Source organism: Gordionus sp. m RMFG-2023, chromosome 3 (assembly GCF_954871325.1).
Source record: "Gordionus sp. m RMFG-2023 chromosome 3, tfGorSpeb1-WG-v2, whole genome shotgun sequence".
Taxonomy (NCBI): domain Eukaryota; kingdom Metazoa; phylum Nematomorpha; class Gordioida; order Chordodea; family Parachordodidae; genus Gordionus; species Gordionus sp. m RMFG-2023.
In genome coordinates this window covers 38544590-38561159 of record NC_088777.1, presented here as the reverse complement: position 1 = coordinate 38561159, position 16570 = coordinate 38544590, and the positions used below count along the sequence as shown (strand labels likewise).

The following is a 16570-nucleotide window of genomic DNA, read 5'->3' as shown; positions in this document are numbered from 1 at the left end:
TTTTATTAAAATATATGAAAAAGAACCCAATTTATGGTTTGAATATTATTATTTTCTAATATTTAAATGGTTCAATGTATGAGTATAAAACCTCATAAGACATTTGTTAAGTGGCTTAATTTAATCCAATATAATAGAAGCTAAAGTCCTTTTAAATTTTTTTAAGTTAGTCCCAAGAATTTTTTTTATGTGACCCTGGCCTATAACTATTTTAAAACTCTCCCAGTCTAAAAAATTTAATTAAAAATAGAAATTAAATACTAATAAGAATAATTAAAATAAAAATCATTAATATCTTTGTCATAATAACAGATAGTTACTTTTTTTTAATTAAGGAATAAATTTTTTATTAGCTTGAACTTCTTTTAAATAATTAAATAAAAACTTATCCCAGTTTAAAAAAAAATAGACAAGATAAATTAACAGAAATTCATCAAGAATGTGTTATCGTAGTTTTGATAAAAAATTCTTGCTTGGAATATTTTTCAGTATAAAAATTGGAAAGTGGAGATTGAACATTCTTAGCCCTAAAAGACATTGTGCAAAATGCATATAAAAGGCAATAAAATATTTTTAAGTCAGGAATGAAAATATTGGAACTAACACCCTTAAAACATTCAATTATCAAAAGAAGATCAGTCCATATTTTTTTTTAAACTAATATTATGTTTTTTCTATATTTTAAAAAAAACTTTTAAACTAAATTTATTTATACTAAAAAAATGATGACAGTTATCTTAATTTTTGCTATTGCTATTTCTCAACTCAGTGTCCTCATGTATTTAGTCAAAGTGCATAAGGAAATATTCACTCATTTATCTCCTCATTTTTTGAAAAATTTATTATGAGTATTGTTTAAATCATTTGTGGCAACCTTTAAATCAAGATGTTTTTAAATTCTCTCTCATTCTATTTGTTCTTTTTAAATTGTAAATAATAAATATGTTTTAATCAATAGGTGACTGTTTTCTTGAGCCTGAGGTGAATCAATTGTTAGTAAAAGATCATACAAATAAAATAATGCAAAGCTAATCATCTTTATATGCTTATATATTGATTTGACAAAATTAAAAAGATTAAGTTTATTATTTAAATTAATTTATTATCATAGGGTGTTACTGTCTGTAAAATGTTATTGGCTAAAAACTTTGCCTAAGCCTAATTAGGCTTAGCTTTAAAATTGGCTTAAACTAATTAGTCAAAAATTAGGCATTGGCTAAGGAACTCAGCTAAATGTTCACCACAATTATGAAAACTAAGCTTAGCCATAATTATTGAATATTTATATTATGTGAACTTATTTATATATAATTTTTTTATATATATATAATTATTTTATTTATGTATAATTATATTATTTATGTATAATTATTTTATTTATGTATAATTATTTTATTTATGTATAATTATTTTATTTATGTATAATTATTTTATTTATAGTAATGCTGATTGAGCTCATTAGACAATGCCTAATTTTTGACTAACTAGTTTTGGCCACAGCCATTTTGGAGTTAGCTAAAATTCTTATTTTATAACACTAACCCATCCTTTAAATATATCAAAATCATATTATTCAACTTTGGCATATTTGTGATCTAATTTTCTAAACCTGGAATATGCTGGTTTAGAAGATAAGGAGACCTAACTAGCAATGAAATATATTGTCTATCTGAAAGTTCAACACAGGGCTGACCCATTTAACCCAGGAATACTACACTCCTATTTATTACTAAGTGTATTTGACAAATATCCAAATTTATATATTTAGATACACTTGTATATAATTTTTTTACTAGTATTTATTTTTATTAAAAAAATATTTTCTAAAAAAAAATTACTTCCATTGTCATTATTTTCTGAATTAGAATACTTTGCTTGTAAAAATTATGAATACGTCAAAATGTATGATTTTTTCATCACTTTGAAACCTCTTATATGGATATCAGAGATATTCTAGGGAACACCCATTGGAAGAAAGGGAAAATTTTCCCAAATCTATTTGTTTGCCTATCAAAATTGATGCATATGACGACAACTATCTGTGGACACTTCAAAAAAAAGCATCTTCAAATATATCAAGCACAATGCTGCCATGTGGTTTTTATAATTAAACATATTATTTAAAACCTATTATGATTATTTTACAATAAAAAATTTCTTAATGCTCAATTCATTCTAAAGTAATTTAAAATTTTATATTGTCGTAATATTTAAGATAGATTAGTATGAAGGTGATTTGTCTATAAGATTAATATATAGGGTTAATAAAATTCTTTTTTAAGATGAAATAATAAGTATAGCTAAACCAATTCAATATGATGATTAGTGTTGGAATATTTATTTCGGGGTAAATAAAACTATTATTTTATATTATCCTTATCATCAACTTCAGTTTAAAGAGTCTCATAATTTGGAGTGCATTCCAAACTTATGAATTATTAAAGAATTATATATTTTTTTAAATATATTCAAATACCATACCAATATAGAGGTTAATTATTATTTGGAATGTTATTTTTTAATTTTACAAACTGTTCAATTTTTTATTATAAAGGCATTTTTAGTAGTGTTGTTAAACAGCTCAATTTGAGCCGATTTATAAAAACGGCTAACTCAATATTTTATCCAGAAAAATATTATGCAAGTCTAAAGATTTTGCTCATCGATGGCACATAGGATTGAACATCTATTGGTGAAATCTCCATGTTTAGAATATTTTCCTGGCTATAATGTTGAGTTAGCCGTTTTTAAAAATCGGCTCAAATCGAGCTGTTTAACCCTTCAATACTCTGGGGGGGGGGGTATGAAACCCCAGGCATGCTAGAAATGATATTACATAAAACGGTTAAATATTATAATCTGGATTCTTCAGTAGCTTCATCAAATATATCTTAGAATCTATATTCCAAATTTCATATATTTCGGTTGAGTAGTTTATAAGATATAAACATTTGAGACTGATTAGAGTTTGTGAGACCCCACCAGATTAAATTTGTATGTTCTATATTTTTTTTATATTTGAATGTATTAGTGTAATTTTTTTTTATATTGAAGAATAAAGATCCATATTATGAATTATCATGATTATATGATGGATAAGTTATTTTTTTAATTTTATATTTGAAATTTAAAAAAGGTAGCTATTTTAAAAATTTTGGCACAAATTATAATTATCCACATCATATTTAATCTAGGGCTTAAGAAATATATTTTATCAAGCTTAAGGTTAGATCTTTCTTATATCCAAATAGCAAATGAATATTACTGGAGATATATACATTTGAAATTGGGGTCTATTATACCCCACCCAAGTACTAACGTCATTTTTTTCACTGGAGTATTAAAGGGTTAACACGAATTATTAGCATTCGACATTAACCATATGAGCAATATTTTTTAAAGAAAAATGTTTATATAGTAGAGATATACAACGCTCAGCCTGCTAGCTTGAGCAGGTAAATTGTTTAAAAAATTATAATGGCCCAGTTTGTCAAAAAATTAAATGGGCTGGGTTGGAATTTATGCAGAAAAAATAAACTGTCTATGCTAGACAATTCATATATTAAAAATACTTTTATATAAAATTTTAATGGGCCAACCTGGGCATTAAAATTTTGATATATTTTTTTAAATTTCAAACTAATATTTTGATTAATATTATTTGAAATTAAATTACAATATGCTTAATTCTTTATATCTTAAGAGCTATCCAACCAAAATACTAAATCTATAAATAAAATATTAAACTCACAAAAAATTAACAAAGTTATTTGTGATATGATCTATTTACAAATACACAATACTGATATTAAAACATAATTGACAAAATTGTTGTTATAGAAAGAGATATAGCTGTATAAAGTAGAAATATAAAAGCCTTAATAGAAATTGAAAAAAATAGATATGGTTATAGACATTTAAAATGTGCTGGCTTTAAAATTCACCTAAAAAATTTAACGTTTTCCTTCAATTTTAACTGGCCAGGCGTTTTATAAAAAAAATTAGCGAGTCATCCAAACATTTAAAAACAGGCTGGGCCACTTGGGCGAATAATTTTAACTAGTGGGGTTTTGCTAATCTCTAGTATATATATTCGTTTAAGTTTTATATTTTATTTTAATATGAAAAATTAAATAATTCTCACAACATAGATTTTAAAATTAACAATTATTTATATACATAGTAATTAAAATATAATCTAAATTTTTATCTTTGACTATGCTGTTTTTATCAAATTGGTTTTTATTGGCTAACCCTAGATTTATAATTTTTAAAATTGTGTTTTAATAAATTCATCGCCATGGCCATTTTAGATTTGTGAAAATTAGTTCTATAAATTAATCACATTTATTTAACAATGATTTGAATTTAATTAGCTACATAGGATCAAAAAATCGGGCTTATTTCATAACTTCAATTATTATTTTTAACATTCCTTTTTGCATTGAATTAATTGTTTTACAAACAACCAACGTTTTAAAAAGTTGGCGACACTAAAAAATGACTCTAAAATATAGTTTTAGGAAGCATATTAGGTTTTTATAATTCGAATTAACTGAGAATATAAAAATGAATAGCTTAAACCATAATCTAGACTTCTTAGTTGATAAAATCATACCCTAACTTTATTCTAAACATTTGCCTCTTTGCCCCCTAGAGTTTTCAGCGCAATTCTCTTAACATTGCATTACTCATGGTTGGACTAATACAATGACAGCTAAAATTTATCAAAAAACATAGAAATAAGCAAATTACCTATTTCAATTTTACTTCCGGCTAATTAACTATCTAAAAATCTTTGATGTTATTTGTCAAATATTAAATAAAGAATCTTAATTAAAATTATATCACACCTAATAATTATTTGACTATTTTGGCATAAATTTTTCGAACTTATAATTAATCAAATCTTTGTCAAAAATAATAGGAGGTAATTATTTTATATAATATTATTTAAATATATTCTATCTTTAGAGTTCCTAATTATCCATTTATAAAATATATGTATTTTATGTCAATATTATTTTGTAAATATTAGTCATTTTATTTGTAATTTGATTTATAAATCATCACACGTTTTCTATTTGTCTAAAATTATCAATCGAAATCTATTAGTTTATCCTTATTCCTTATACAATTGTAACAGTTATTATAATTCACTTGTAAATTATATTCAACTTAATAAAGGATATAAAGTAGTTAATATTGAATTGAATAATATATTTAATTTATATATACTAGTATTCTTTAATCATATGATATATTCTTTTTTTATATACACATATTGAAATTTAAAAAGGCTATTAGGTCAATTATAAATCGTTTACCTTTTGTATCGATATGATATAAAGAGATTTATTCATATTTGTTAATTGTGGCTGCATTTAAATTTACATTCGTTATCATTTATTCACATTCATCATTTGTACTTACTAAATGATTTATATTTATTATATTTTATCTTTAAGTAAATCTGTTTTTTGAGCGCGTTTTTTTTAATTAAAAATCTGATTTTACCGGAAATGTATTCCTTCATGTTTGGGATAACTACCCTAAGAATTTGAGACAATTTTGCTATTAACTTTTAAACTTATTATTTATATTAGTATTTCCATATTTTTTATATATATATCATAAATGACTTCAAATAGCAAAATTATCTACAATTCGTAAGACATATTCTAAATATGCTGTAATACGTTTCTGGTAAAATCGGATTTTTAAATTTAAAAAAACACGCTCAAGAAATGATTTAAAATGGATAATACATTGCCTCTAATAGTGTTGTCAAACCTCGATTTGAGTTGATTTTTAAGGCTAACTATTTTAGCCAAGAAAGTATTGGACAAATCTCGAGATTTCATGAATAGATATCCACCTCTTTCTGCTATTTATGAGCAAAATCTTAAGGCTTGCATAATATTTTTCTGCCTAAAATATTTAGGTCGCCGTTTTAAAAACGGCTTAAATCGAGCCGTTTAACAACACTAGCCACTAACATTACAATTTCGATTTCGGAAATTTAAATTTCATTTTACTAAAATGATAAAACCGGAATTAAAGTAGACAACCTTTTATTGATAAATTTAAAATGAAAGCCTGAGCGCAGAACGGTATTTCACAAAGAATCACGGTGACCTACTTTTTTTATATTATATTTTTTATCGGATATGCTAATTTCTATATATATTTCATTTTTTAAGATCGAAATTTTCAAAATTTATTTAAAGATAATTTTTTAGTAGGCTGTGTTCAAAACAGACAAAATAATTAAATTCGTTTTTTTCTATTTGAAAGTTTTAAATCTTGCATAATAGGTAAATTCCCCTTTGAAACAATTTACAAAATACAGCCATTATTCTAAATGACGTTATTTTAAAAATGATCAGGGTGGAAAGGGTAAAATAATTAAAAATATGAAATTTGGGCATAACTTGAAAATTATTTATTTATTTTTCTAATACGAGCCGGCGTTAAAATTTCAAAATCTAAAACAAAACACAAATAAGAAATGATAATTTTTTTACTGCGTCTCACGTTTTGTAAACGAATATAAATTATTATCCTCGAGGTCATATTAAATTACGCATATTTTATTCCATGCTTATTGACGAATAATGACTAAGTCTTTTTTCTCCAATGGTGTTCATAACAATAGTATGCTTCTTCAGGTTGAAAAGCAAAGCTTGCTTTTGCGTGAGATCGTAGGCGCTATATAGTGGGAAAGGAGAGATGTGCATTTTTAAAAAAATTTTTAACTGTCAATAATTTAGTTTATAAACGTGTACCGACACAACATAAAATTGATATCGACATTCGATAATCTTTTTAATAATATCATTTCAACCAAAAATTTATTTATAAGGAATGAATAATTTGAAACATATCATTAAAATAAATAATATCAAATCAAATGTCCAATGTTGAATTTATAACACGTGATAACATTCATTAGCTTCTTATATTTTTAATCTTACTTTGAAACGAAACCATATATAAAATAAAAAAAAAATTATTTGGGATTAAATCAATGATATGATACTACCTAGACTGACTATTCAGACAATTAAATGAATATCAATACAATCAGCTGATGTCACACCATTTTGGATTCCCATTTAAATAATTTACGTTAAAATTTTATGAAAACTATAAACTATACATGTGTCGATTTTGCAGTAAAATCCAACCACTCATTTTCTGCCATCGAAAAGACAGAAGTTTTTAAAAAACATGCTGGCCTCACCAATACAGTGTTCATACCAATCGTTACCAATGCCTTAGGCATGTTCGAAAGTGAGACCCTTAATTTCTTTAAAACTTGGGGAAAAAATGAGACAGATCACAGGCGATCCCAACGAAGGATTCTACCTCCTTCAGCAGATTTCTTTTGAAATCTGCCGATCCAATTTCTTAAGCATCCACTCTTCTCTAGGGTGATATGCACCGTTTTTTAAAGTTGCTTTTTTTAAGCTAAAAATTTATAAATATATATTTATTTATTTGTTTTTTAAATATATTTTTAATTTGATATTGTTCATATTTGTATTTAGTTTTTTAAATTGAAACCGCTCATTTTTTTTTAATATTTATAAAAATTATTATATGAAAAACCAAAATTTTGCCACCATTAGATTTGTACTCAGTGACGCTTCAAACTGCATTTTAATGCGTTAGTCTATAAACTTATATTTCACTGGACTAAATATAGAAAAATCTAGGTCGAGCTTTAATAACACTTCTATCTATCTTATATTTTTTCAAAAATTTTATTATATTTTCTATCCGCCATTTTTGAAGTATTTGGGATAAAACTTTTATGAAAAATTAAAATAAAAAACGAAGTTAAAAGTGTTATATAAGATAATGACACTTTTCCTTTTGATAACCATATTCCTTTTGCTCAACTCTCTTTTGTTATGTAAAGCTATTGATGTAGTGTCTTCCGACCAATAATAAATTTTAAATTTACTATCAAAGTTGGAGAATTCTTTAGAATATAAATAAATTAAATACACATAAACAGCCAAATCTATAACGATTAAAAAAATGAATCGAGTGACGGCTTTATATTAATTAAAATGGTAGCGGTTAGTCGATTTGATAACTATTATTGGCATAAATATATAGAAAAATAACTTTAAGAACTCTAGTTTTGAAAAAAATTTTGTTAACGAAACTATTAGGATAGATAAATAAATTCAACATGATCAAATATATACAATTATATTACTGCGATAAAATTATTGAACCAACCTTTGGATTCTATATTTAAAATGAGCTACCAACTGATATTTTATCGGATAAATGACGAGGAAGATGATTTATTAAATTTGAAATATTTTATTTTGGGAATTAATTTGGATAATTTATTCTTTTCCCTTCTATATTTTGTATATTATGTCTGACAACACTAAAGTTTTTTTTTTCAAGTCGATTGATTAACCATAGATTCAGATATAAGTTGGCATTTAATTTCTCTATTAACCTGTTCTCGTTAATTGTCTGTTTCTATAATTTGATTACGTATATTTAGCTTAATACCTAAAAAGTTGTCCATACCATTGGATTTAAGATTTTTTCAAACCAATTGTCACCTATTGATTTAAATGATCTTTCGTTTATTGTAACGATTATAAATAGTATCTCTAATCCAAAATCCACGAGTATCATATTAGAACACCACTATATTAACAGATTTACACCTTGTCTCGTCGCCCTCATTAAGCATGATGACAATTTTGACTCCATGAGATGGACACATCTAGAAATTATTATTTTGCTATAAGAACTATTTCTTAATAAAATATATTTAAAAACGAGTAATAAGTAAGTGCTATCTAATAAATCAAGATACTATATCAAAATCTTTCCAAAAAAATAAAGGAAAAATACCTTTCATTTTTTTTAAAAAATAGAAATTCCAATTTTGTTTTGAAAATAAAACTGTTATAAATTTTATATCAAGCATTTGGTAATAATATAAAGTGTTTTTTAATAATTTTACGAGCCTCATAAAATTTTCAAACAACTATATATTTTTTAAACATACATACACATAGTAATAATAATTTATGTTTAGAAAAAATTGTTTACAACAGAGTTGGCTAAAGCATATAGATACATAGATGCGGTATATTTTAACTATATCCATCTATTATTAGATACATTTTGTTATTTATTTTTCTACGACATTAATTTATTTAAATAATAATTTACAGTTTTTCCTAATCCCTATATTTATCTGTACTTGATAATAAAATTTCTCATTATTAAATATGTAATCCCTCTATTATCTATATGGGGTTGATAATACTCCAATTTAAACCAGTAACCTCATTCTATTCTTTCAACAAAAAAATATTAAATGTTGAATAATGTGTAGAATTTAAATTATTTGAAAATGAATTTTCGGTCTTTAATATAAGCTTAATTTTTTTCCCAGCGATTTTTAAAAAAAGTTTTAAATTTAATCATAGTACATATTAAAGGTCTGCAGTGGGTCAGTTTTTAACCCTTGCTCATGCCCATATATCTTAAATAGGCGGGCAAGCGAGCTGGCTAAAATAATTTTTAAATAATGAGCGATGCCCTCCCGTATAAATTGAAACCTGTTTAGTTTCCTTATTTGGCAATATAATTTTAATATACATCCATAATTATGAATCTGATATAAATGTCCTGGACAAAAAAATACCCGGACAAAAGTGCACTAAACGAAAAGATCTAGGACAAAAATATTTATGAACAAAAGGACATTAGACAAAAATACTTATTTAATTTTTTAAATATTTATGCCCAGGACATACATATCAGTGATTTTATAATACAATGTTTTATGATAATATTTTTGTCATCGTTTGTCATAGATATAAATGCACATTATAAATCTTTTTTAATAAAGTATATTGTTATCTAATAAATAAAAATTTCTTGGAAATTAAATTTCATAATATAGCAATATAATTTTATACATAATACCAAGCATCACTAATCTTAGGGGGCTCAAAAATTTGTTTTAAAATTACTTTCAAAAGACCTTTTAGCTGACATTTACAAAATAACCTTTTTTTTTAATATAAAAAAACATTTCAAAATTTTCAGATGGCTTGAGCTCCCCCTTTCCCAGTGACGCTACTACATAATACAATGTTTTTTATTTGTATTTGTGACAGATCAAGGAGCTAATATAAAAAAGAGGAAGGAAGGGTAAAATTTATAAAACTCATTTTAATTTTAGAGATATTCAAGCTTTGCTAAATAAAAAATATTCATAGGATATTTTCCCTTTATTTTAAAAATATAATATATTAGACAAAATTGTTCAGTTTCTATGCTGAACACAATTCTAAGTAATACATTTCAATCTTGGGAATACTCCCCAGATAAAATATTTTATCAACCGCCAAATCGTTTCGACGACATATTTAAAGTGGGAATATAAAATATCTAAGCAAGACCCTGGAAAAAAATATTGATATAAAATGGAATACAAAGCATGAAATGTTAGAAAACATTTTTTATATAATGCATGACGATATCCCTGTGATTTTAGTCTTGTGTTATGATGGGTCATTGTATTTTCTCAAATTATAAAATATTTTTGCAGGTGTATGTGTATCTGAATCATTTTTTTTAGTAGATATTTTAAAAAAATTGAAAGAAAAGGACGAGTTTGAGTTGATTTTTTTTAAATAATGAACGGGCTGGTAAAAAAATTTAAAACCAATGGGCGGGCGTTATATTTTTTTCAAAATCATGGGTGGGGGGGGGTTAGAATTCTTTACAACGAGTGAGTGGGCTTGTTGGCTAGACGCTCATTGCAGACCTCTATAATACATATATTTTTAAGGAAAGGCTCAAAAAAAATTTGCACAATTTGACATAAAGATAGAATTTATTTATTTTGTCGTTTTTTTACAAAAATCAATAGGATTATAATTATCCTGCCAGATCACTAATGCAAAATCTACCTTCATCCTCCAGATATGGATTGGCTCCTTCGAAATCTGTTTCCATTTTCTTTTCACCGCATTATATTTATTTTATACCTTTATTATTTTATTTTTTTAATCATTTTAAATATATTCAGCATACTTTAAATAAAAGTAATTATTGCTGAATTAATGTCATTCCTTCTTCGAAAAAATTTAATTTATTTTTTAAATTTTTATGTGATAATGAAAAATCGCGTTATATAAATATGTTTTAGGTGTCAAGGTGAATTTAAAAAAAAATACTCTCAGCTTATACCTTAAGTAGGGCTTATTATAAATTTAAAGCTATTTGTTAATTAAAGCATTGTAATGCCGTGCCGTTTGATATTTCTCAATCTTTGAAATGTATTCCCATTTAGTTGTTTATAATAAAATAAAAGATTATCAAAAATAAAGAACATTTATAAAAAAAATGTATTAAAAAGCAAATCATTTCATTTAACAATGACACGATACCCTAAATCTTATGTCAATTTTCTTTTCATCTTTAAAAAAATCAAATAGAATTTTTTTTTTAAATAGCTGGACCTTCATACCAATTTATATATTATTATATTTTATTTAAATAGAATTCAATCTATGGTTATATAATTATCAACAAATTGTGACTTAATCGATATTTGGGATATAAATTGAACTAATGCTCAATTCAAGGGAACAACAATGATTATTTAATCCGCGAAATATCATTTCAAATCAAAATATAAATCAAACATAAAAAAATGTCATCTACGATATATATATGTCCTAAGCTTTTACCGCAAAAGTTAAGATTGTATCTTCATAATTTGGCAAAAAAACACAATAGGAGAAGAGCTGGGAGCTCATCGTTTTATTCTTGCCGTTGTTTATTATGTTTCGCCTTTTTATGGATCATAGCTTTATGGATTTTTCTGTCCTTTAACGAGGACACATCCGCAAAAAATGTAACATCTTTTCCAAACAGAAATTCGCAAGATCTTATAAAAATATCCCCCCTTCAACCGTTTGATATTCATAGAATCGGTCAAAAAATAGTCAATTTACCAAAAAAGTTTTACCAAAATTTCGCAGAAGTTGTGGATAATTGGGCAGGGCATCCGGATGAAGCTGGTGTTGGTGTACTGCCACCTCCAGATCAAGACGAGACAATGGATCCTAAAGGATATGGTTATTAAATTTCCTTTTAAAAAATAAATATATTATTTTGTTAGAATAAGTCTAAGTTTATGTAGAAACAATTTATTTAAATATTAGCCTTTGAAAACACTTAAATCCCCCATAGAAAAGTTTAGGTGGAGGTCCTTTACATACAAAAGTGATCCCTGATTTAATATTAAACAATATTGAAAGAAATATTATTTTACCCAATAAAATATTTGAATTGTAAACAATCTAATATATTAATACTCTATGTCTATAAGAATTTACAATCCCAAATGGTATTATTGAAATTCAATTATATAATAAGTTAACTATTCGAATGGGATATTTTTATTTAGCATACTCATAATTTTTTTTTGAATTTATTGGACACGTTAGCGTTAATGTGTTTTTTTAGTACGTGTTATTTTAACTTTATCATTTTTTGAGTGCATGGTTTTTTTAAATTTAAAAAAATCTGGTTTTATCGAAAATATAATCCAATGTGTTTAAAATACTTACCCTATTCTGACAATTTTGTCTATGGAATAACGATATAAATTATATTAAGTTTAAAAGGTTCATGGAAAAATTTACTATAAATCAAAGAGATTTTTTATACACGCGGGAGGAGATACATTTCCTGCAAAATTGTATTTTTAAAATTAAAAATATACGCTCAAAAAATGATTGATTTCAAGTTAAAAAATTACATATTGGCGCTAACATTTAATGATTTAAAAAAATGAAACAATATCAGTTTCTATCTTATCGAAAATCCATTTATACACTATTAATTAGTGGCCAGAGATAAAAATCACTAACTGGTTTTAAAAATTTAATGGTTTTTTTGATTGTGTCCTATATTAATCTTTTAGGCGAGGCTTTGGGAAAATCTAGCACGAAATTGCCATATATCTAGACATGTGCGCCGACAGCATTATCGGCGGCGGCGTCAAATATTTTTCTAACTTAAATTTTTTAATTAAAATTATAAATTCATGATAACACTTTTTAAAATAAAATTTATGCTTTATTATGTTTATAACTAATGATTTTATCAAGTTAAAATTATTATGTATAAATATTATTTTATTTAAAATTTATAATAATGATCTTTTAGAGTTCAGAATAAGCCCAGCTATGAAAAATACACGCTCGCTGGGTGTGCTCGTAGCTGGAACGCACAGGACCTTTCTAGCCAATATTAAAAGTTTAGGAAGATCCAATGCTCTTCCGAAAATCTAAGACATCTTTTATCCCTTAAATTATAAAGCGAAAATAATGAATAAAACTCTTTTTCTAAACTAAATAGCCTTGTTGTTCCAGATTATTGTTAATAGATGAATGTTTCGTAGCCAATGACTTAAGATAATCGAATTGAAGCAACTTCCGTCGTTTCACATTCGATTAATTTGTCCGTGTAAGGCAATAGAGAGGTAGCGTGTTGACATAAAAATTGCACCGGAGTAATATTTTTTTTCTTTAAATATTCATTTACTATGTTTATAGATTGAAAACGAGGTCCAAAAGTGTTCCTTATACCTAAGTAAAAAAAATAAAACAAAGAGAAATAATATAAAAAGAACTAATTTATGTATTTTAAAATACTACCTGAAGATCGGTTATTGGAAATCCATGATCAAATTTAGTAAGCATATTTTGTTTAAGGGATGCTTTGGGAGGGAGGACTATCATATTCTTTTACCATTAAATAATTTGTAATTTCACTACGAAATAATAAGGATAAATTTATAGTAACTCCTTTTCGGAAAAAAATTCAACAGTTTTTTTCAAGGTTTTAAGAAAATTTAAAAGTTCATGCACAAAGTCCCAATCGGAGTTAAATAATTTGAGATCCAGTTTCTCCATTCTATTTAATAGAATATTTATAGGATTTTTGTAATTACCAGTCACACTTTTCAACATTATTAATATGCCAACGTGTAGGCACATTTAATTTTAAGGTTTTATGTTTTTTCCCATATGATTTCTGATTTGCACTATCATCATCAAACCCCAAACTATCTTCATAAAAAGAATCATTATCATCCAAATCTAAAATATCCGATGTAAATGATATCTATTCAAAACATTTCCTATTTTCGATAACGTTTATATTTTCAAAATCCGTGGTTTTGAATCTTAAGGCAACTATAATTTCTCTCACCTTTTTAATGAAATTTTCTATTTTTATTATCTTTTTTTATTCCATCGACTGTCACTAGATTATGTAATCCATGCCCCAAACATAAATGATGGTCATATTCTTCTAGACGAACACTTTTCTTTACATTGGGTCCTGCATCCATAACCATTTGAATTTTCTTGGACCCTAAATCAAATTCATTTTCAACATTTTCTATCTCTGAAAGAATATTTTCAGCGGTATGTTTTTGAGTGACATGATGTGGCGCTAAGGTATAAAATACAATATTAAAATTATTATCTATTTCGTGAAATGTAAAGGTAATATAATTTCGATAGCACAAAATTTAGGACCTATATTAATTTGTTGAGATATGTATGCTATGCTTTCATTGATAAATACACATCATCTAATCCACTCCGGCTAAATATTGTTCTATCTGGTAAATCTTTTATATCTGAAATAATGCCATATTTCTACATAATAAAAAGTTAATAATAAAAACATTATGCCTTAAAAAAATACTAATTATGGGATGAGATCAGTTTTATTTAAATATTCTTTATAAAATAATTAATTCTATTATAAAATAGTTAAATATTTTAACAGTTAAAATAAAAATTAAGATTGCCCTACAAAAAATTATGATGATTTTATATATAACCTTTAGAAAATTTTGCATTCCGGTATTTATAGAAGAGAATGACATTAAATCTGTGCAACACATGAAAACATAATTCCTTGCCAGACATTTTTTATCTTTTATAGGGTCAGTTGTATCTTTTACAATGGGTTTGAAAAATAACTTTAAGTTTTGTTTAGATATTTCTTCTTTGCATGATAAGTCATGTTTGTCAAGTAAATGTTTTATTATGTTTGATGTGCTGATATTTTTTGAAAAGATTTGATTAGATAACTAATTAAAAAATTCACAAATTTTTTAAAAATAATCATAAAATATACTCTGAATCCTCGCCATCTTTATCAAGTGCTATTTGCAAGCATATATTACAAGAGACTTTATCTGTAGCAACACTGGTTCTCTTATTATTTGTGTCAGTTTTTAATATTAAGGATCCAAAATGTTTCCATGCAAAAGAAGGTTTTGCTTGCAAGAATACACTGTATTTTGTTACAGGGTATTGCAATGCTGCATCCATTATAATTGTTTTAGTCCTGCTATTTTATATATGTTATAATGGCAATAAAATAAAAATTATTAATTAAAATTTCCTTTTATTATAAAAAATATTTTAAACATCAAAAATTAAAAGAATAAAATATATAATAATATTTCAATATCTTTTCTTTTTTACTATCCTAATCTTGTCTAGCACGTTGGTTACAGACCTGCCAAAAGTGAGTTAACATGTATTATATGGATTGTTACAAATCAAATTTATAGCAAATAATATTAATTAATTTTAAAAAATAAAATCGTATTTTTTAATAATTCAAAAAATATTTAATATTTTCTTTCTTCTAATTACAATTCATAAATAATATATAAAATAAATATTATTTTTAATAATAGAAATCTACCTAGGTTGATTTTGCGAATCACTACTATCAATTCTACTGTCTTTCGTATAATTTGTTGATGGTTTAAAAGTTTTCCCAGATATAATAATAAATCATGGACCGGGCCGTATTTATTTTTTTAAATATCAAACTGGGCTGTATATTTTTAATTGCTATTATTAGCTATTAATTGTGTTTGATAAAATAAACATTTTTAAATTTTTAGAGTTTATGAAAGGGATCTAAGTATTCTTAACATATCTTTAAGATGCTTATTTTTCGTTTCTTCTTTCCTTGCGGTATTTATTGTTATATGAATTTTACAAATTTTTATTAATTATAGTCATTTAATTCTAAATAGTTGCAAAAAATTCTAACTAACATGCCTGTCCTTCAGGAAATGCCAGACCCTCTAATTTTAATTTCAAAATTTTTTTTAAAAAATAATAAATAATATTCGAGAAATGTCTGTTTATTTCAATGAATAAAAATATCTAAAAATCAAATGGCCGGGAATATTTGATTCGATAAATATTATTATTTCATGAACAACTTAAGGTTTGGAACATTTAGATCTTCAAGTTTTTAAAAAATTTAACATTGTTTTATGAGTACCCTATAGATAGCCTAATTTTATCATCTTAATAATAAAGGTATCAATTTTTTTATTGAAGGAGATATTATGCAATTTAGTCAAATACTAACCAATTTTTTTTATCGAATAGGAACATTATTCCTCTTTTCCAAATATCGGTTATCAGTGGATATTATTAAATTTTCC

General features: G+C 25.1%; 1 protein-coding gene across 1 annotated transcript in view; it reads left to right on the top strand.

The window, feature by feature from the left end:
• Nucleotides 1–16570, top strand: part of LOC135927287 (polypeptide N-acetylgalactosaminyltransferase 5-like) — a 34889-nt gene that overhangs the window by 62 nt on the left and 18257 nt on the right. Inside the window, exon 2 of the mRNA XM_065463245.1 lies at nt 11567–12146. Coding sequence (XP_065319317.1) covers nt 11720–12146 — 427 coding nt within the window. The 5' untranslated portion in view covers nt 11567–11719. The remainder of the gene's footprint in view (nt 1–11566; nt 12147–16570) is intronic.